Genomic DNA, 22,990 nt, shown 5'->3' with positions numbered 1-22,990 from the left:
GGTCTACATAGAGGATTATAATGGTGTCTGGTAGTTGCAATTCAGCTGTTCCAGTTTAATCTTTAAGGATACTGTATCTCAAATAGTTATTTCTATTCTAGAACAGTTACTCTACTACATTATTAATTTATGTACACTTTTGGTCAAAATTGCTGTTCTGTGTCAGTGTAGAGAAAATGAAAGGAAACAAAAGAACAGTTCATGTTATATACTTTATCAAGCAATCTGGAGTGATAGACAAAAATCTAGAAAAGACATCTCCAGGCAGTGCCCCTACAATTTCAGCAGCTAAGACTTTTTAATTTGTTAATTTATTTTCCCCCTGTCCCTCTAAAGCTACTGTTTGCCCAAATGATTTCCATGTGTGTTTTCCTTTGAGGTACTGGGATCCTGGTCCAAGAGCTGATCCTGTGGATGATTTACGTTATATCTGGGGAGGCTTTGCATATCTCCAAGACATGATTGAGCATGGGATTATAAAGACCCAGACCAAAACTGAAGTGCCATTAGGAATTTATCTGCAGCAAATGCCATATCCATGTTTTGTGGATGATGTGTGAGTAAAAGCAGTTTGTCTTAATTCTGATATACTGGGATCACTGGGTGCTTTAAGACTAAGGTATAAGTGTGAGACCAAAAACAGACACATAACTGAATGAGTTTGTTCTTTTCCTTATCCTGCCATAACCCTTATTCCAGACGCTGCCTTTGCCAAGATTCTACCCCTAATCCCAATCTTGGCTTTTGTTGCATCCAGGCAACCAGAGTCCTAAAATGAACACAAAACACTGGCCCCTTAGAAGCAGCAGTTCCCTTCCAGTGTTGCGTATCATACAAAATATAAAAAAAAAAATCTGAAGATTTTTTACCTAATTTTCCAGGCAATAATAATAATAACCTAATGTAAACATTCACATTGATTACATCAAGAATCCATTGTTAACAGGGCACCCCAACTGTAACACTTTGATCCCTAACAATGTCAGCCCTGGAACTACCCCTGGAACTACCCAGGACCCAACAAAAATGGGATCTTCTAAGAAGTTTTTAACTAAAACAAAGCCTCATCCTATAGCATAGGACTCATGCCTGTTGCAAAACAGCAAAAGGCACTGACCCATGCTAGAACAAACACTGCATCCTTCAGTTAGGATTCCAAGACTGTGGCTGCAGTTCATTATTGCGAGCACCAGGACTTTCTTTCCCTGCTGAAGAGCAGAAAAGAAGCAGCTAAAGAAGAAAGAGGTTGTTTGTTGTCTCTTTGAAAGAGACTCTGCTCATGGGTGTGAAGATTTCATGGCTACATGGGGGCAAAGGGCTTGTGGATGCTGTCACCCCTATTAGCACTGCTTGAAACAGCACTTATGCTCCTGATTTTATGAAGTGGTGTCCTTCCCTGTTCACAGTGTGTCTGTTCCTGTGCTGCAATCTGTGCTGGTGCAACTCTTGGTATACATTTAACTTAAACAAATCAATCAAACAAACAAAAAAGCAAAACACAAAACAAACAAGCAAAAAGACTGAATCAAACAGCACTATAGAAATAATTTCATGTTCTGTTGGTGTGCTTTGTGCAGACAAATGCTAGTACTTCAGATAATGGCAAGTTGCAGCAATACATTATTTGACCTGTCATTTGATCAGTCCTTACCTGTTGGTCTGACAAAATGTTGTCCTGGCAAGCGTGCTGTTTTTTTCCTCCATGCTGCACATACTGCAGAGGCAGAAGCCCCATCTGTGCAGAAGTTTTCTGAAGCCTGCAGCCCCCATACACGTTTCAGGGCTGATACCCAAACCAGGTGATAGACTCTGCAGAGCACCTGGTTAAGTGAAGAAGGCACATCCTTTTGGTAAACAAGTATGTTGTGCTACACATTGCCTAGTTCTGTTTTACATGTGTCCACCAACAGACAAAACCTAGGCCATTGCACAAAAGTATAGCTTTGTTTCATTGGGACAGATTGCCCTTCAGGAATTTTTGGAGAAAAAGTGAAGATTTTCCTTTCATTTTTGCAGTGGAGTAGCTATGATAGGATGGCAAAAATGCAGTTCTGTAGAGCTAGGATTTAGTCAGCTGAAGGGCTTTTTCTCCTTTTTTTGTTGTTAGCAGCTGTAAGCTTTTGAACTTAAATGAAAGATGATTAAGGGAGTGGAATATCTCCCTTATGAGGAAAGGCTGAGGGAGCTGGGTCTCTTTAGCTTGCAGAAAAGGAGACTGAGGGGTGACCTCATCAATGTTTACAAATATGTAAGGGGTGAGTGTCAGGAAGATGGAGTTAGGCTTTTCTCAGTGATGACCAGTGATAGGACAAGGGGTAATGGGTGCAAATTGGAGCATAGGAGGTTCAAGGTGAATATCAGAAAAAAATTTTTACTGTGAAAGTGACAGAGCACTGGAACAGGCTGCCCAGGGAGGTTGTGGAGTCTCTTTCACTGGAGACATTCAAAATCCACCTGGACACGTTCCTGTGTGATGTGGTCTAGGTGACCCTGCTCTGGCAGGGGGGTTGGACTAGATGATCTTTCGAGGTCCCTTCCAACCCCTAAGATTCTATGATTCTATGAATCAAATGCATTTTGTTTTCAGAGTAGTGCAGCTGAACAATTGCAACCACAAATCAACAGAAAATGTTTTCAGCTTTTTCACCTCAAAATCTCTTTCTCACCCTTACAACACACTTGGGGCCGTGCTTCACCAAGGAGCATCTGCCAGGGCTGAGCAGCCATGGAGTCTGAGGACAGGGACAGAGAAAGGGAGCAGTGCCTTCATCACAGTACGTGAAAGGTTAATCACAGCAGCCTGTCCCAGTACTTTTGTTTTGGAAGTGATAATGTGTGGGACAGTCCAAACATGATCCCCAAGTCATGGTTTGTAGAAATTTCAGCAGCCTTGTTGGCAGCACCTGATACTTTTAATGTTTAATTTGTGCAGTTCTTTTGGCAGTGAATGTTGGGAGCATAAAAAGACAGTGACGCTCCCCAGTTGTTAACATCAGCATATGTCTTAAAATATTTATGTATCATAGTAAAAGCATTATGGCAATTCACTGTGAAGCAAGATATATTTTTGTGAGCTACCACATGTTTCGTAGCCTTCAGTAACTGTTAGAGCCTCTTTGCAAAGCAGAAATAATATTTATCTGTCTCGTGGGAGTGCAGAACCCTTTGTTCATTAATATGTAGATGGCTTGTGAAGTTCACTAGTGAAGTGTTATTGATGTTTAGACTGAGAATTTCAAGTCCCATGTTTAATAAATGCATTCTTCCCTATTCCTTTTCCTTTTCATTTTTATTTATTTCTCTGTTTTAGCTAAATTGAACTTACTTCTCTCCTCTTGCTTTGGTAGCTTCATGATCACCTTAAATCGCGCCTTTCCCATTTTCATGGTGCTTGCTTGGATATATTCTGTTTCCATGACTGTGAAGAGTATTGTGCTGGAGAAGGAGATGCGTCTGAAAGAGGCTATGAAGAACAGGGGCATAACTAATGGAGTGATTTGGTGCACTTGGTTCCTAGACAGCTTCACCATGATGGCTGTGAGCACGTTCCTCCTCACAGCACTGATCATGGTAAGGATCACCACTCTCAAACTCGCTATTGTGTTTGCACTGCTGGTTGGCACCCGTTTGCTCTTGAGGAAGAGCAGCAGCCATTCACAGAGACATGGGGGGCTGGTGGTCAGTTCTGATCACAGCACAAAGCAGGCACACTCTGAGCAGATCTTGTGACAGCATCAGCACTTGGCAGAGACAGAAAGATAAATTCAATAGTAAAGTTTATTGTGAGATCCCACACACAGCATCAGGCTGATTACTCTGGATAGTGTATTTCCTGTTGACAGAGGCAGATCTTCCAAAAACTAGTAATTGTTGCTTTAAATAGAAGGAATCATAATGTGAGAAATTTTAATCATTCATTTATGTGTATAGTATATATTATATATGTATGTATAATGTATTTTATATATTCTATATATTTATGCATTAGTGCTTGCCTGCTTAGAAATTAGGTCACTATTTCAATTGAAAAAATCTGTGAGGACAGAACTTTCAGGACAGCTTGGGGAAAAAACAAACAAACAAAAAACCCAAACCAAACAAAAAACCAAAAAACCCAAAACAGAACACCCTTTTGCCTCTGTGGCTTAGAATTGCTCTTATTTTTGTAATTTTTCTGAACAGTCTGGATATTGTCTCTAAGGTCTACTACCTTAGAACAAGTTTCCTCCTAGCTGCTGTATTTGGTTAAATTCATCTGTAGCATTTTGACAAGGAAGAATGCCCTTGCATCTTTCCTCATGTGGGGAACTGGTGCTGTTTCAAATCCATAGTTCGGGTTCTATCCACTCTATTATCAGCCTGTCCTGATGAGTTGTTATAGTTCCTTGCAGTTCTGTTACAGTTTGTGTGAATAGAGAAAGCTTACTTTATTTGCTACATGGGTTTAATTAATAATCAAGAGGTAGTTAATACCAGAGAGGAACGTGCTAGTACCTGTAATTCACTTGCTTTCCTGGATTTCACTATGACAATGTGAGGCACTTTTGTAAATACATTCTTATGAGAGATTGTATCTCTGGTGAGAACTAAATAATCTCAGAGACCCAGTGAAATGTTGCAACAATGTTGAGACCTGTTTATAGCTTTAAGGCTCAAAACAAAGTTAACCCTAATAAATCGGTCTCAACTTTGGTTTTTAGGAGTAAATAGATAATCAGCAGCCGTCCATGCTCTTCTTGAGAGGTAGCATTTAATCTATAAAAACTATAAGGAAGAAGGGTCAATGAAAGTTCACCCAGTGGGTTAATATGCAAGGATCTCTCAGAAAGTGCACTTGGGTTCTTCAGCTGTGATACCCATCTGGAGTTTGAATATAATTCAGAAGCTTTATGCCGAAACTTTATAATTTTCCTGTTTTTCTTTTTTTAAGAGGTATTTTGTCAGATTTCCTTACATTTGCTTGATATGCAGGTTAGCCAGTGGACTGAGGAGGAGATGAAAAGAGATGAATGAAAATTTATTATAATAGTTCAAGTAGTTTTATTTAAAATGCATAATTTCCAAGCAGGCACATCTTGTTTATTTAGACGGGAACAGAATGACCATTTTCAATTGGTTTTAATCTTAATTCAGTCATCAAATATTAATATGAACTTCACAGCCTGGTGTACCAACATGAGTAACAATCCAAGAGCAGAGATAAAGTTAAATGAAGAATTTGTTATTGTGATGACCTCAGGTGTTGAAACATTACTGCCTGGGAGAGAAGTCATGTTTGATAAGAAAGACTGGATTACTACTTATCACATGATGCATGTCAATGGCAATTCCAACCTTTTCTGCTAGTTCAGAAAGTGGCAATACTTCTAAATTTTTCCATTTTCCTTTTTCTTACAGTATGGGCAAATACTACATTATAGCAGCCCACTTCTCCTCTTTCTATTCCTACTGATGTTCACCACAGCTACCATAATGCAGTGTTTCTTGTTCAGCACCTTCTTCTCCAAAGCAAATCTGGCAGCTGCCTGCAGTGGAGTCATCTACTTCACCTTGTACCTGCCCCACATTTTCTTCTTTGTCTGGCAAGACCGCTTGACTGTTAATCTGAAGATCCTAGCAGTAAGCATTTATCTCATTGTATGGTATCTTTGGGTTAAAATTGTAGTTGCCGTTCTCACTGTGCATACACGAGTAAAAAAGCATTCCATATCTCCTCTGCTTTTTCGATTCAGAGAGGGACACCTCTGAATTTCTCTCAAATAATTAGGGATTGCAAGTAAGCCTTTAGCAGACCTAGTGACCAAGAAGTATTTTCATGGCTTTTAGAAAATTCAGTAACATTTATTTATTTTTTTTGAATGCTAGGAAACTAGCATAATGTTCCAAAAGTTTTGAACACTACTTTGTAAGTCAAAGCAAATTTTTCTACTGACATGCTTCATAAATACAAAGGAAATTCTCAAAATGGAGACAGTTATCTTTCTCATGTGCTATAGCTTAGTTAACAGGGTAATATCTAAGGATGAGAAGACCTCAGGTTCATATTCCTTCTTTACCTGAACATTCAGTTAGGATTTAAACCCAAGTTTTAAGCTCTGGGAAATATCTTCCATCGAAGAAGCTACAAACATTCTCTATGCTGTGCTTCCTTGTTGGTTGTCTTCTATTATAGGTAAGATCTTTAACAATTCGGTGGGGCTGGAAACTTTTTCCTGTTTTTTGAAATGGAACTGTGAACTTATACAATTATTTAGACTTACTTTTTTTAACCCAATGAATCAGGAAGGGGAACAAATGTTTGATCCAGTTTCCCTATCTTTGCTGAGTATTCGAGCAACCTAGTTAAAAGATAAGTACTGTCATCTTCTCTTGCAGCACAAAATCTAATGAAAAGGGAAAACCAAAACACTGTAGTATCTAAAACTAAGAGTAAATATTAGGATATAAAGGAATCATCTTTCTTATCTGATGTACTATACAGATGTACTAGATACCATTTTTAATTCTACCAATTAAGGCAATAAATAAGAAAAAAAATTTAAGGCCAAGCAGAGTAATTGAACAATTAATGTAGTGCTGAAAACCAAACTTTTTTTACTTAGCACACCATGATAATGCCTCACTGAGTGTTGCTTTTGGGATCCCTCTTGACTCTTAATTTTCCTGGCATTGCTGGCTTAACTGCATATCCTGTGAATGAGCACTGTAGGATTTCTTGCTCAGTTTTTGCAATGCAACATTTAAGAGGGTATTTGGTTACTATATGAATTATTAGTTTGTTGTGTAAGAAACAGGTAGCGGATATGCCAGGGGAGGGGATGGTTGTGGTTTTCCTTATCCTAAGCATCTGGTGTACTTTCTCTTGTTACTCCTAGTGGCCCTGCCCCTTACACTTAGGATGTTTTGTTGCTCCAAGATAGGCAAAGGTGTACACTGCAAACTTTTAGCTGCATCTGTAGTATTTTCTGAAGAGAGACATGAATGGAAAAAAACAAACTGTGAAGGTTTCCTGGCAGCTAAAGAAAGTAAAGCCAAGGTTGAATTCAGTATGTTACAGCTAAATACTGCTTATAATTGCCACCATTTAGAGGAAGTGAAACTACTTTTCCTTGATTGTTTGTTAGGTGTTATAAAGTTTTGAGGTCCAGTCCCTAAAGGTAGTCTATTTTTGTGCTTGCTTGACAAGATGTCGCTCTGAATTTAATTTCATTTTCCCTTTATTTCAGAGTTTGCTTTCTCAGGTAGCTTTTGGTTTCGGTACAGAATACTTGTCACGCTATGAAGAGCAAGGTCTTGGCCTACAGTGGGGGAACATCAGAACCAGTCCCTTGCAAGGAGATGAATATAGCTTTCTTCTTTCCATTAAAATGATGCTTTTTGATGCTTTTCTCTATGGAATACTTTCTTGGTATCTTGATAATGTTTTTCCAGGTAGGTAAATTTCTTATTAGTACAAAGTGGTAGTAGTTGTTGTAAACTGTTAGTCTAATTAGCCTAATAGAGTATTTCTCTATCAGAAAAAGGGTATTTGACGTTATAGGCCATGACTGCTATTTAGTATAGTAACACTGATTTCTTAAGTGCTTCCACTTTTCTGTTTCCTTTCTCTGATTTTAGTCCTGAAGGGAATGGAAAAAGAGGAAAGAGTCAGAAGCAGGATGCGGTTTCTGGTCCTGTTTTAAAACTTAAATAGATAATCAATTTACAAAAATATCTGTTAAAAGCAGTTTTGTGCACCTATTTTTCTTTTGAGAAGTTTCAACCATTTCTAGTGAGAATTTCTCAATTAAAAAAAAAATAGATATAACATTTTGAGTTTACATATACTACGACCACATTAGGCCAACAGTTTCTTACAGGTTGGTGTAATTTCCTCAAACATAAATTGTGCCCTATCAGCTGTGAAAGTTCCTGTGTGGATTTATTTTATTTCTAAATGGGAATCCTGGTTCTAGTGCAAGTTCACAAAAGGATTTTCCATTTTATCAATTACAAGGTTTGGGAAATTTCTTTGTGAGAAAATGGTTTGTTCCTGTAGCTTAAATAGTTATCTTGCTTCATATTGAATATTACTACAATATAATAAATCCAGACTCTTACACTGTACAAGCAAGTGATCTTTCCCTTCATTAATTAATCACTCCAGCATGTGAACTGCAGTTCCAGAATGTGTTCCTTGGCAGATAGCTATCTTTTCCCTCCTTTTTCCCTATTTGAGTGGTCACTCAGAATTTGAGATCTTGCAGATTTTCTGGCTTCGGTTCCTCATATTTCCTCTGAGTATGTCCTTGGCTCTCTGCTCCTCAGTTTCCATGGAGTTTTTCATTGTGTTTCTCTGTCACACAAATGCAAACCCACCAAATCAATTCTGTAGTCTTTGAGCTTGCTATGTTAGTTCCATGGATAAACCTTTGAACCATATGGTTCAGTTCTTGCTCAAGTTTTCTGTGCAGCCCAACCACCCACTGGCACACTGATCCTTTGGCTGTTTGAGCATTCTTCTCCATAAGGAAATTCACTTGGGTTTATATTCATCCTGAATGAGAAGCAGTTGTTTTAGCCACCAGCTTCAAAGAGGTATAATGCAGTTCATAACAAGGACAACACAGCCTACTTGTGGATTGCTTGTCTGTCATGAGTAGTGCAAGACCAATAACATCTGGGTTCACCAGGATGCCAGTTTTAAACATAGCAGCTCAAATCACTGCATTTGATAAATCGATGTGATTCAGGAAAGCAGTGTTGATTTGCACTAGCTCTGGTCTGGCCTGAGAACTGATAATGTTATACTTTTTTTCAAAAAGTAATTAACCTGTGACGAAAAAGCCCATTTCTGCTTAAGAAGAGCATTACTCTGTTGTCACTTTTCCTACACAGCTGTGTGCTGCAATAACAGTGTCTCTTTTTGCATTGCCAGTTGTGAGTTCAGGCCCAGGGTAAGAAGTGTAAATATAATAAGCTTTTCACTCATGTCAACCCTCAAGTGTTAAGTGGGCCTTAAAAAAAAACCCTGAGTGAGGCTGAGATTCCATCTTAAGCAACTAGGATGTTCCTTGGCAGCTGTTGCCTGGTTGGTGAGGGTTCAAGTTGTCTCCATGTAGGGATTAGCTTCATTCTGTAATTAAACCACATCCTACTTAAGAAAAGCTAAGACCAAGCAGGTAAACATATTTTCTGAATATTTTACTCCTGTCCAAAAAGAAAAACAAAATCTGCAAACAAAATGTGTTCTGTCAGGTGTTTGGTTGATGGTTTGACCTTTTGCTATGTAACACTAGAACTACAAGCGTTTATAATTGTACTTCAGACTTTGCCTAGATGAATTTTTGCCCACTGAGGAATGTGTTTATGAAGTGCACTTTACTTACTTGTTTTTGTTTTAGGGGACTATGGGCTACCACAGCCTTGGTATTTCCCTGTGCAGGAATCTTACTGGCTTGGCTCTAGAAACCCAAAAGCTGAGAAAACAGCAACCGCTGCTGGTGAGTTCTTTTAAAACTTCAGTATTTAGAAATAACTTCAAAACCACTGATCCGCTTAGGAGGTGACTGTGTAACATTTCCATTACCTGAGCTGCTGCAAAGATTAGAGACAGCCAGACACTGGGAATCTCAGCAGGTGCGTTTGAACTTGGAGTGGCCTGCTATTATTGGTTATTAGAGGTGAGTCACTGTTCGTCTTGGAGCTCTAATGCATGGGTTAACAAGCAATGTCAAACCCGAACTCTAACCAACACCTTTTTGAGAAGTGCTTATTGCCCAACACAGTTTTTGTGAAATGTGTCAGTGAAGTACCATGTTGATCTTATTTACACTGACGCTTCCCCATCTTTCTAAATCTGATTCTCTTTTGTCTAGTTTGGGACTAATTTAAGTCTGTTTACTTTGGGTTTGTAAGCAAGATCAAAACTGGTGACACCCTTGGATGACTGCACAACTTGAATGACTGCAAAAGCCTGCTTTTGCAGATTTTGTTTAATCTGTGCATTGATACTGGAGTAGGTAAGAACATGTGGGTGACTGTATTTATATAGGGATGATGATTAATGTCTGGAATAGAAGCTTGCCAAAAGTCGTGTTTTGAAATACGGCTTAAATTTACAAGGTAACAGTGAAACCAAAATCACAGGTGAAGAAATAATGTATTCAGTCTTCTCATTACCATCCTTACCCTTCATCAACACAGACTGCTGACAAGGCAGTCTCATCTCAGGTGATACCTATAAACCAGAAGGAAGTTAATCCTTTCTGTGAAAATGCTGGTAATACATTCAAGCTCAGATGTTTTGATCAGAAAAGAGGAGGTAATAAGATTGGTCTTTTTAAGAGGCTTTGCCTTCTGGAGCATTCTGAGGGAATGAACAGGTTTTTCCTTAGGCTTGCTGTGAGCATATTCAGAGTGGTACATGCTTGTCTAGATATTAAGGAGTCTTTTACCTGCTTTGGCTTTGCAAATGCCACCCACCAGACTAGAATTTGACAGCAGAGAGAGAAGAAGGAAAAGAGCTAAAGGCGGAATATGGAACATGTTCATAGATGAATGGAAAATTTCCAAAGACCTGGATCTGTTGTCAGCCACTTCATTTCATTGACTTTCTGTGGAATCTGGGCACCAGGGCTCTTTTGAACATCTCAAATCTGAAGTGCAGTTAGTTACAGGATTTTAACATTTTCTGTTTATTTAGTTTGAGCCTTTATTTAGTAGATATGAAGCCCATTTTCTGATTATCTTAATGCCTCATTAGTTCTGTTTGTTCTTTAATATATTTCCAATACAAGGTGGACTCCTGACTTCTTACTACCCATATTAAACCTTGTGAGATGGTTTGAAAACACCAGAATAGTCAGTTGCTCAGATAGGTTAACAACAGAAAAGTTTGTGGGTACTACTTTATTGCCGTTTTTGTGGTGTGTTTTTTTTTTATATACCATTTTTAATAGCATTTTTTAGATTACTCAAGTAAATAATTTTGCTTAAGTGAAGCCTAGAGTTTATTTTGTAAGTCACATTACATCAGATAGCTGAGCTGATCTAACAGTTCACTGTTGAGAAAAAATGGGAGAATCTTGCAATCCCTTCCACAGCTCTCATCCTGGTTCTGCTGATGCTTATCCATCCCTGGGAAGATTAAGAGGGAGATCCTTCTGGAAGTCATTCCCAAGAACATTAAGGACAAAGTGATAGGAAATAATGAACGTTGATTTGCCAAGAGCAAAACTTGCCTAGCCAGTCTGATTTTCTTCTGTGATGACTGGATCAATGGACAAAGAGAGAGCATTGGATGTCATTTAACTTGTCTTTATCAAGGGCTTTAGCATGGGTTTTCATACTATTCTTATAGCCAAACTGATGATATATAGGCTGCTGGAGTGGGCACTAAATTGAGTAGAAAATTGACTGAACTTTTGAGCCCAAAGGTTTGTGATTGTGAGTACAAAGTGTAACTGGGGACCAGTGGCAGGGGTCTGACAGGGACTGACACTGGACTTAATACTGTTTAACAGTATTGTTAATAGAGTTTAGCAACTTGAACGATGGTATAGAGGGCACCATGAGCAAGTTTGTGGATGATACCAAATTGCAGGGAACAGTAGAGCACAAGGTAGCTCTTCAGACAGACCTCAAGAGGCTGGAAAAATGGCTTTATAAAGGAACCTCATGGTGTTCAATGGAAGTAAGTGCATAATACTGTGTCTGGGATGCAATAACTCCACAAGACAACACAGACTGGACACCCCATGGCTGGCAGGCAGTTTTTTTTAAAAAGTCTTGTTGACAACATGCTGAACATGAGTCATCAAGTGTGCTTATGTAGTGAGGACATCTTGAACTTTGTTAGTAAGGGTATAGTCATTAGCTCAAGGGAAGTGATTCTTCCCTTCTAGTCAGCACTTGTGAGACTGCCTCTGAAGTACTGTGTTGTCCAGTTTGGGGATCCTCTTTGAAAGGAGGACCTCGGGGGAGCTCAGTAAAGATCCACCAAGCTGATTAGGAGCTGAAGCATATAAGGTGAGGACATGCTGAGAGAGCTGGATCTGCTCATACTTAAGAGAGAAAACTTCTTCAGATGTGCCTAGTGGAAGCATGAGAGGCAATGGATGTAAGCAGGAACACAGGAATTCTGATTCAATATAAGAAAAAAAAATGTGTTGCGAAGATAGGTGGAACACTGGAACAGGTTGCTCAGGCAGTCTCCAATTTTGGAGATAGTCACTGTGATTTTTTGAGAATTCAACTGGAGATCTTTGGAAGTCCCTTCTGACCAAAATTTTTCTATCATTATCTCTGCTAGCCTGAATGTGCTAATACTTATTTCATCCTCTCTTCTACAAAACATTGTCTTGGGTTTTCTCAAACAGAGAGAGCTGAAAAGGTCATCTATAATACCTTTGTAGAAGGTGCATGAGTCTTACCTCTTTGAAGAACTAAGACTTTTCAGTGCCTCAGCTTACACAAGCTATTGTAGAACTTTTCTCAACTCTTTCCTTCAAGAGTAATACTAAGTATTTTCTTAATTTATTGTAACTGGTTAATGTCTTTAGAAGAAAACTGGGTAAAAAAGTCAGATCATGTAAATGCACAGCTGAAAATTAAGCTAAACTTATCTTGGTACTTTTAAAATTTATTTCTACCAGTGTACTTTTGTATCTCTCACTTTGTCATTTTAGGTTACACAGTGAACTTGTTTACAGTGGTATTTGTGCACCAGGTAATTTTATGTAGTTTTACAGGCTAAAATGTCTCATAGCAGAAAGTTATGGTGAAATTTCACAACAAAATTAAGACCTAAGTCATCTGATACGTTACAATTGTACTAGTTGCTCTCTAGGGTGCCAGATTGAGTTTGTGTTATGCAAACAGCTCCTTCAGAGTTTCTGTCTTCTTAAATCACTGTTCTTCCTGCTTCAAGCCTGTCCCCATTAGTGGTTTTATGTCACTGTTTTCCTTTGTTGCCCAAGGTCTAAGACCAAGTTGAAAAGCCAAAATTCCTGTACACTAGTTTACACCAACTCATTCACTCCAGTTTGGAGCTAGTCTCTTAATCTAAGTAGCAGTTTAGCAGTTTGCTTTTCATTCAGGCTTTTAATTTTGTTTTTCTTCCTCTCACTCCCTGTTAGTCTGGTAAATGTTTGTATGGCCTTTCTCTTCATGTGGAGAAGAATTTGGTCTGCAGCTGCATGGGCGAAATATAAAGCACATACCTAACATTATTCAGGATCTTCTGCTGTTGAGTCTGTAATTGCCAAATTGTCAGTCCTCCTTAAGTATCCATTCCTGACACTGTGAAGCAGATTTGAAGCTAGATGGCTTTGAGTGCTGTGTTTCTAACATGAGTAAAGCACTGATGATCAATGTTCTTGGAGAGATCAAGGCTGAGAACTACCTCTGTTTCCTCAAAGCACCTCTAGAGATAGGATGAAATTAAATTTTGTTTAATTAAGTATTGGTTACTTTTGGTTTATACAGAAAAAAGTCCAGAGTCAGAAGGCTGTGTGGATCAGAAGGCCGTGGAAGGGGAAAATAATGAAAGCAAAACCAAGAAATATGAAGAACCTGAAAAGCCAGAAGAAAAGAATGACAATCAGGGAAAGAAGGATGGTAAACACAAACAATGTAAACACAAACGAGAAAAAGAACCTGGCGAACAGGGGAAGCCTAGAACAGATGTCCAGGACAAAGACGAAATTAATAGTAAGGAGAGAGAGCAACTTGAGTGCTTCTGAGATACTGTACTCATTATGTACTTCATAACAAACTAGATGTAGGAATGTCTGGAGTCAAGCTATGAGAGCTCCATAGGCAACAGAGGATAGCATGTGACTGCCAGAGCTAAGCTCAGCAGGGTCTCTGACTCTTCCAGCTACCCTTTTACTGATTACTCTACGTTCACAGTCCCTTAGAATATTTCAGCCACCGTGCATAAGAGAGCTGCCTCCCAGAAGGGCTCCGTAATTGTTTTTTATCATGAAAATGTAGGCTGCTTGGATGGCAGCTTAGCGTTCTTGCTGATGGAAGCCTCAGAGACACAAACATTGACTTAGAAGTAAAAAGAACCACATCTTCAATAAAAATACTTATGCTGAGAGATATTTTCTTCCCTCCTAGCCCCTCCTTTTTTTGGTCAGTCTTTAGTGTGTCTTGCATCTGTAAGGCTGGTTTCAGAGGAATTTATCTGAAGTGCTCTGTGTGTCTGTCTGCAGCTTTTTCTAATGCTGACATTAGCCACCACCTAAGAATTCCTGAATGACCTGCCTTGTTTTCAAATCCCAAGTCTTTTGTGGGGTGCCAGAGGAGTTTTCTGTATGTGATGCTCAGAGGAATGCATGTGAATTCTGTAGCAAAAGTAGCTGCTACTGGCAGCTCTGAGCCTACTCTGACTCTTGCAAGAGATAAAAGTGGGGTCATCAGAGCTTCTCACGTAGGCACTGAAATCATGCATTCATGGTGAATGGAAACAGGACAGGACTTCAAAAGAAAAAAGACAGGCAGAGGGCAAAGGTTATTTCAGCTGATGATCTCCTAGTACTGCCTTATCTTTGTGGTGCTGTACTCATCAGCTCGCAGGTTCCAGCTGCTCCATGGCCTCAGAGGAAAGGCTTTGCCTGTGACTGCACAAAAAAGCCAGCCTTTCCTTTCAGCAAGCCACACAGGAACTGAGAGACTTGTGGAGAAGCCAAGAGCAGACCTGGTATGATTCAAGGACACAGTTTCCAAAATGGCTTCATATAAGAGCTACTGCTTCATGTAAGATAAATGGGATGGGAAATGGAGAGTAGTTCTAATGGTTTAAGTCTAGTGCAGTCCAGTACTAGCACAAGTGAGCACACATCATAAATCTGTCCTAATTGCTTGATACACCTGAAGCAGATCTTTCACCAAAGCCTCATCCACATTCCCCACAATTGCTGCCACCTCTGAAGAAAGACTTAAGTGGCCCAAAATTGCACTGATGGAATAGGATCAAAATGGAGAAGTATGAATCTCAAAAAAAGGGAGCTCAGTCCTCCACCAGTGTCCTTCGGGTGATGCAAAAGAGATAATGGGGGAGATCATAAGAGAATTTGCCTTGGAGCTTGTCAACAAGTTCTGTAGGCAAATATAAATTGAGTTCATGATACATATAAACCAACATAAAACCAAGGATGGTATCTCAACTGCCAATAACTGTCTAGCCAGACTTCAGGCGAACTTTTGTAAATACAGGGATGTTTGTATTTGGCCCAGTAAGGTAATAGGAGACCTAGATTCCTTCACAAAGCAAAATAAATGTTTGTCAGAAACATGATTTTATTTAAAATAAAGCTCTCATATACAACGTATTTAGGACTTTTTAATGAGTATTATTTATAATGACAGTCATATAAGCCACTGATGGAGGTGAGGCTGGTTTCATACAGATAGCATTGGCTGCTCTCCACGTAGGCCTTCTGGGTACTGAGCAATTTAAATAAACTGCAATTGCAAAACAAGCCTCCCTACAAAGCTTTGAGCATTCTGTGTAAACAAAAGTGGACAGGGTCTTTAGTTTAAATTTCTCAACTCCCTTAATTCATGTTGCCCAAGGGCTTAATTTACTTCAAAGGAAGTTTGTTTTGTCTAGAAGCTGATGCAATAAAACATCCTGATGGTGCTATTTACAATAATGCATTTTTAATCCTGAGACAAAGCCATCCCATGTAGTGCTCACCTTAGGTTCTGCCTAAATCTAGAGATGGCCTCAGCAAGGCGGTAAATTTCACCTACCAGGATTAAAGGCAAATGTTGTTTTTTTTAAAGCATCATGGTAAAAGAATGCACAGCTGGGCAGATGATTTGAATGGCAGATTTCAGCCTGGCTGGAAAGGCAACCTGCTGCTTGTTTAATGTAATCTTTCAGCCTGTCTGAGTAGCTACAGACAATGATTCCTAATAACCTTCCTGATAAACAATGAAAATAGAAAGCATGTTCAACTTCACCTGATCCAATGAGTTACCTCTCCACATACCATTACAATTCTGGGCTCCACTCTTTTGTCATGGATATGTGGGTGAATCAAAATAAATTGCACTGCAGTTAAAAACCTTGCTTCAGCTTGGTAATGGTGTGACCAGAGAATCTGGCCCCGGCACATAGTGCTGTATTTTACTGGGTATATTATGTTGGTTATGCACTTACTGGTGTATCATCATCAGAACTGGTATAAAAACATGTGCTTTTTTCTTTTTCATTCTTGACTTTCAAGTAAATACTTTCTTTGAGCCTGAGCCAATGGGATTGATTCCAGGAGTATGCATTCAGAACCTGGTGAAGATTTTTGCCAACAGGCCCAAGCCAGCAGTAGATGGAATGAATATCACTTTTTATGAGGGCCAGATCACTGCTTTTCTTGGTCACAATGGAGCAGGAAAGACGACTACCATGTAAGTCTATAGATTTAGAAGCAGCAAATCCAGGGAAGTGCTCTATTGCTCTGTCCTGAGGAGCAGTCTTCTCTTTTCAATCTTCCCTTTTCTCTCTGCCACCCCTGCAGCAAGCTTGAGCAAAACATCAAGTTTTTTCCAGACAGGGAAATCTTGCCCCTGGGCAAAGAGAAGATATCCTGGATTAGCTAAAGCCTAAAGGAGGCAAAGCATGACACAAAAAAGTGAAAGTCTAGAGAGAAGGAAGCAATTCTATCCCCCCAAATTTGTTTTCCATGACCAAAACTCCTGATGGGGAAGAGGGATCTTCTGGCTGAAGATTTGAAAGCCACCATGCTCAACATGTTCTTGATTTCTCTAACTGTAACTAAGTCAGTTACGTTTTTTTGGTCTGGGTGCAAGGGAGTATAAAATACAGGCCCTCTTTAGAAAAAAATGTTTAGATATATGCAAGATCCATGTCCAGATTGAAATGTTCTTCTTGTCCTAGAACCCTAGAGTCTAAGAAGGATAGACTTTAGGAATGTTTCATTTTCTTTATACAGAACTTTACTTTGCAAAATAGGATTAATTGGTTAACAAAACATTTCAAGAGTCTGCAGCAAGTTCATCAAATGTTGAAATAACTTAATTGTTTCATTATGATTTTTCACAGCAGAACACCCTAGGTTTTTAATTAAAGACTTTTCTTTCAAATGCATTTTAAATTGCCTTTTTATTTTTTTCAGGTATTCTGCAAGAAAAATGTTTGACCCAAACTAAAAACATTCTGACCTGCTAAAATGTTTTATAAAATTGTTTTTCTATTTTCCTGATTAAAACAAAAATTTCTATTGCTTTGAAATTTTCAGAATTGAAAAATTATTTATTCATCCAAATCTAGTAACAGGTTCCACCCATTTGCAGCATAACATTTGGCCCCATTCCATTTTACAGAAAATGAAGTTGTAGGGCATGAGTCAGTATGGATGGAGACCTCAAATCAGTATTCCCTATCTTGGTCCTAATGAGCTTCCTTTTATACCCATTCGCACATAGGGGTGATGTAACATGCTGAACAAACTACTCTGAAACAGAGTAGCTGACTGAAACTGGTTTTTAGTGCAGGCCAGAACCATACAGACAGGTGTATCAAGTATTATGTTAGCAGATCCACAAGATTCTCATTGTAGCAGGGCAAGAGTATTTGTATGCATGCTCTCTGCCAGAGGTGTTTTATCAAAGCCCATAGTAAGAAGTCATCATGCTCCATCTAGTGGAATCATGCAATGCGTCTTCCTAATTTAGCACAGAAAGACGGAGATTGGGAATTTCCTTATTTTATTTTCTCAGGTCGATACTGACAGGCCTCTTCCCACCCACCTCTGGAACTGTGCTGATTGGTGGCCTGGATATTCAGACTCACATGGACTCCATTCGGCACAGATTAGGGATGTGCCCTCAGTACAACATCTTATTTAATCAGTAAGTATCATTCCATACTAGCTGTAAGAATAAGGATCAGTCTGTATGCTTGACACATCCCAAAAGCCTATCTTATTTGTCTCACTGTGCTGGCAGTAGATATATCTCAGAAGCACTTTTCCAGCTCTTAACACTTGCATAGTGTAGGTGTTGTCCTTCTCCAGTAGAAATTTCCTGCATCATTTAGCTGGGAACGGAGAAGTTACCAGAGAAAATGGTAACTCTTGGTGTTGGTGTTCTCTGCTGCAGTGTGGGTTAGCAGGAGTTCAGCCTGGGGATTCATGCACTGTAATTTAGGCCTCCTAGAGAAAAAAAATCTGAGCCGACAGTGCAGGATATTTTTATTTCTATTTTGCACTACTACCCAGCCCCTTACTGCCTTTTCGGGTGATTTCCAGCTTCACTGCTACCAGTTTGTGTTTATCTCGACAGCAGACTCTCTTCCTTAATGTAACTACTCACATTAGTTCCCATTTTATTCCCATAAATGGATAGCTTAATGCCTGTTGTACATGTTTTTTTAGTAGCAGGTTCTGCTTTTAAAAGGCAGAGAAAGAGCATGTGACATCTGAGTGAAGTGTGTTGATCCCAAAAAAGATCTGTGATCCAGATTTAGGGTAAAGCAGCCCCTCTTCCTATAGCAAGATACAAAACTAGAGTGAATATACTGATAAAATTAGAGTGAATTTACTGCTATTTGGGAAAAAAAATCTGCTTATCCATTTAAATTTCCTTGGTGCCTTTCTATCTGATTCCACAGCCTTACTGTAGCAGAGCATATCTTGTTTTATTCTCAACTGAAGGGGAGATCGAGGGATGAAGCTGAGCAAGAGATGGAAGCAATGCTAGAAGATACAGGCCTCACCCATAAAAGGAATGAAGAGGCTCAAAATTTGTCAGGTGCCCACAGTATTGTTCTAAGACATTTTTTGTGCTGTCTTTTCTTTGTCTTTGGGCAAATCCTGTTTGAATTACTGGCACATTATTCTGACACATCACGGTGCACTGTGGAGGTATTTACTCTCAAAGAGTAAGTGGGTCTGTACAAATAGTAATGCTGGCACAACCTGTCCCTAAAACTTCTGTTTCTTATAAATATACAATAAATTCAAATGTACTTCAAGCTTTTGGTTTTAAATTACTATATATAAAAATCTGCCAATGTAAGAAAAAGCAAATATAAGCATTTTATATATATGCTGTTATGCTACTACCATTGTTTGGATCAGTAGTCTATAATACTGTGTTATTTGGTAAGAAATAATATCTTTCATTCTAAAGGTACAAATGCACATAGTGTATTTGAATACATTGAACTTTCCAATTCAAAAGCTGATTTCAATGAACAGCCAAGTGTTCTTATACTACTTTGTTCTCATTGCAACTATAGAAGTTGGTTACTTTCACATGAGAGGGTGAAAATCTCATAGCTTCCTGCTCCTGCTTCTGGCAGGAAGCAGAAAATGCAATGTATAGCTGAAAAATGTATTTCTAAAAATGATAACATTTTGAAAAAGCTGTTTTGAACATCACAAGAAAAATGTAACTATCAATTTAACTGTGCAGAAATATTTGTCTGAGGATTTGTTTTGGTTAACTTTCATCTGTTTGTCCCCACAGTGAAAGCAGTTTTATTTACATTTATGCCACTTACGTAACTCATCTCAGATTTCTGGATGTGTCTGTCCTCTGGTAGGTGGAATGCAAAGAAAGCTGTCAGTAGCCATTGCTTTTGTGGGTGAAGCAAAAGTGGTAGTCTTGGATGAGCCCACTTCTGGAGTTGATCCATACTCCAGGCGATCTATCTGGGATCTTCTACTGAAGTATCGCTCAGGTAACAGGTTTGAGAGTAGAAATTGATTGAGGGTTTTTTGTTGTTGTTTGTTTGTTTGTGGGGTTTTTTTAAAACCTGCATGCATGTTTTTAAAAACCTGCAGCATGTGCCTGCTGTATAAACTGTCATGAGTAGTGAAATATGAATACAAGCAAACAAGATTCTTTGAGCAGATGCCTATGAATGTAGTGGGACCTGCCTCTGGTGCAGAGAAAACCCTGCATTAATTGCCAAAAAACCTAAGCGCAATTTTGAGTTCCAGAGAAAGTCCATGACTTGGATGTTTTTCCTTGTTCCTTTTAGGCAGAACCATCATTCTCTCAACCCATCACATGGATGAGGCAGACATGCTTGGAGACAGAGTAGCCATCATATCCCAAGGAAAACTCTTCTGCTCAGGCTCTCCTGTATTCCTGAAGAACTGCTTTGGATCTGGCTTCTATCTCACTCTTGTTCGCAAGATGAAAAACAGCAGCGTTGCAAGGGCTGCAGTAAGTTTGTACCTCTCTCCCTGCATGTGGAATCTGAAAAATACCTAATAACACACTGCACCAAGGTAGAAAGCAGCTATGTCCTGCTTGAGACTGTACAATCATTACTTCAAAATTGAGAAAGCAATAAGAAAATTGAGAAAGCAATGAGAAAATGTGATAATACCTCACAAAACTATATGGATACTTGAATCTTGGAAAAAATCTTCTTTGGCTTCAGCCAGACAGGTTAAACTGACAGGTGGATATGAAGCCCTCAGTGGGCTTACTCTCATCAGTTATCTAGGTCTAAACTTTTACCATTCAAGTTGCCTTTGTCCTTATACAGGTCTTTATGATGCTTGCTTTTGCTTTACACTGGTTATAACCACGATGTAGTCTCAGACACCAGAAGAGTCTACACTTCACCATAGCTAAGCCAGCCTTGCACAACTTGAGAAGTGAGGATCTGGATTCTTTCTGCTGTTAGTAGTGCTTCTAGTCTTAGTAGCAACACTATCTGTATACTCCTAGCCACTGCTAATCACATTTCCCCACATATTTTGCATGCAATTAGAGTTCATATGCTTTCTGCAGATGGATTTATGTTTTTTCTGTATTGCTTAATCCAGTCCTCAGATGACTTTCAATATATGTTCAAGATGCTCCAAATATGACACGTTTTTACTGACTCAGGCTGTTCAAAGGCTGACAACTCTTTCTTTTATCACTTTTTGCATGTATCTTAAACCCTTTCATCCTTGTTTCTGTTGCTTGTCCATACTAGTCACTTTGTAGCTGTGGACCTCAATGCTCCTGCTCCTGCTCCAGCTGTACGCAGAGGGACAAAGAAGGAGCTCCAGAGCAGGAACTGGATGGTAAGAAGTGAGATGGTTCACCATTTCAGCACATAGCTATGTAATTTGTTAATGAAAACCGATGCATATTAAGAGCAAAGGAAAGTTACTTTCTCAAAAAAAGTAATTTTGGCTTTTCTATATATGAGAAGAACTTAAGGAAATATTCCTGAAGATTTGTTTGTGTTTTATTAACAGACCTGAAATAGTTCACTGCATAGTTCCAGAGCATAATTAGCAGCATAGACCGGTCTAGTACAGTATTAATCAACATCTGTGAGTCATGTAATAGAGCAGTCCCCTTTTGTATAGTGCAAACGACAGCTTTTAGAATCATGCTTAGCACAGTTATATACTCATTCTTTGAACATTTTTTTGACTTTTCACAGGAAATCTGAACGAGCTAGCAGAAGTAGTTCATCATCATATCCCAGAAGCAAAATTAATTGAAAGCATTGGTCAGGAACTTGTTTACCTTTTGCCCAATAAAAACTTTAAGCAGCGATCTTATGCCAGTCTCTTCAGAGAACTGGAGGAAACCTTGGATGACCTGGGACTCAGCAGTTTTGGAGTTTCAGATACACCACTTGAAGAGGTAAAAGACAGATTAAAATATCTGCTGATCTGTCCTAAAAATATTTTCTGAGACAGTTCCTGTTCTAAACATGTAATTCTATGAATTCCTTATAGCCCCTTCAAAACCTGGTCACATATGCTGTGGCACATACAGAAAGTCTTTGGGATGGGCGTAGAGAAAGGACCCAAGCGTTACTTTGTATTAGCATTGTGGAGCATGAGTCATTAGCCTGAGGTCTGTCTTTGTATCTTAGTTTGTGCCTTTATTTTCTCAGACATTTCATGAGACCTCTCATTGTGCAGGAGTACTGTAAAGTTACCTACATTTTTTTTCTGTTTCTTTAGAGGATGATGTATAGTGTTCCAGAGGTCAGGTTATTGTTCCTGTTCTATTTCTAACCAGGAGATGCGTTTGTCTCTGGCAGGTTTTCCTAAAGGTCACAGCAGAAGCTGACCCTGAAATGCAAAAAGCAGGTATGGATCCATGAACCAGTATCTAATAAACTTTTTTTCAGACTGTTTTGTATTCTGAATGCCAGGTAAAGAGCAGCCTCGGAACTTTCAGTCTTTGTATCGTCTTCTTTCCAAAATAAATTTGGTCAGCCACTATCAGGCCTGACATGGTATCTGAGAAACAAGATTAAGTCTGCAGAAATACTTTTATTTAAATCAGGTTAGGTTCTTAACTATGTAAATAAAAGAGAAGTGTCAATAGTTTTAGTAGTTTTATAAAAAGTGCTTTGCTGATCATTAGTCTATAAATCAAATACATTATTAACTTGTTCATCCTGCTGAGTAAGAGAAGTGTTAACCTGCTTGATGCCACTAGATACAGTCATAGTGCAACAGTTGTAATTAAAGCAATCTGGTTATGTGATATATACAGTTGGTAAATCTGGAGCTCATTAAAATGTTTGTGCTACCTTTGTGTATAAAGTGTCTTCTCTGACCCTTTTCATATTAACCTAGGAGAGATTCAAGAAAATGGTTCTACTCTTGACAAAACTGCTAATCAAAACAAACCAGCTGAACAAACCGCACTGAATACCAATCACACTTCTCGAATGCCAGTAGACATGGCAGGAGATCAAAATGAAGGCAAAGGGTCCCGGCAGTATAAAGGTTTTGAGCTTGTACATCAGCAGATCAAAGCACTGCTCATCAAACGCTTCCAGCATGCCTCCCGCAGCCACAAGGACTTCCTAGCTCAGGTACTGACTGACATTTGCTGTTCTTGATTCTTTCCCAGCAAGGTCTCTATGCAAAACAACAAAGTTACTGCAAATGGGTAACGGTGTCCCTAACTTCTAATTAACTCTTCTGCTTCTTATCCAATTTCTTTCTGCCTAGAGTCAATCACATGCACCAAGTTCATTATTAAATCACTA

At 39.0% G+C, this 22,990-nt stretch overlaps 1 protein-coding gene across 1 annotated transcript in view; it reads left to right on the top strand.

Moving 5' to 3' along the window:
- ABCA4 (ATP-binding cassette, sub-family A (ABC1), member 4) overlaps positions 1–22,990 on the top strand; it is a 69,997-nt gene that overhangs the window by 24,619 nt on the left and 22,388 nt on the right. The window contains exons 13-27 of the mRNA XM_010006767.1: positions 380–556; positions 3,348–3,570; positions 5,398–5,619; positions 7,227–7,431; positions 9,384–9,482; positions 13,468–13,692; positions 16,224–16,401; positions 17,734–17,865; positions 18,626–18,765; positions 19,562–19,699; positions 20,003–20,190; positions 20,957–21,047; positions 21,416–21,621; positions 22,028–22,076; positions 22,572–22,813. Coding sequence (XP_010005069.1) covers positions 380–556; positions 3,348–3,570; positions 5,398–5,619; positions 7,227–7,431; positions 9,384–9,482; positions 13,468–13,692; positions 16,224–16,401; positions 17,734–17,865; positions 18,626–18,765; positions 19,562–19,699; positions 20,003–20,190; positions 20,957–21,047; positions 21,416–21,621; positions 22,028–22,076; positions 22,572–22,813 — 2,515 coding nt within the window. The remainder of the gene's footprint in view (positions 1–379; positions 557–3,347; positions 3,571–5,397; positions 5,620–7,226; positions 7,432–9,383; positions 9,483–13,467; positions 13,693–16,223; positions 16,402–17,733; positions 17,866–18,625; positions 18,766–19,561; positions 19,700–20,002; positions 20,191–20,956; positions 21,048–21,415; positions 21,622–22,027; positions 22,077–22,571; positions 22,814–22,990) is intronic.

This window comes from Chaetura pelagica, unplaced genomic scaffold, assembly GCF_000747805.2.
Source record: "Chaetura pelagica isolate M959 unplaced genomic scaffold, ChaPel_1.0 scaffold69, whole genome shotgun sequence".
NCBI classification, from domain to species: Eukaryota; Metazoa; Chordata; class Aves; order Apodiformes; family Apodidae; genus Chaetura; species Chaetura pelagica.
The sequence above is the reverse complement of the archived record's forward strand: the minus strand, read 5'-3'. Positions and strand labels throughout refer to the sequence as shown.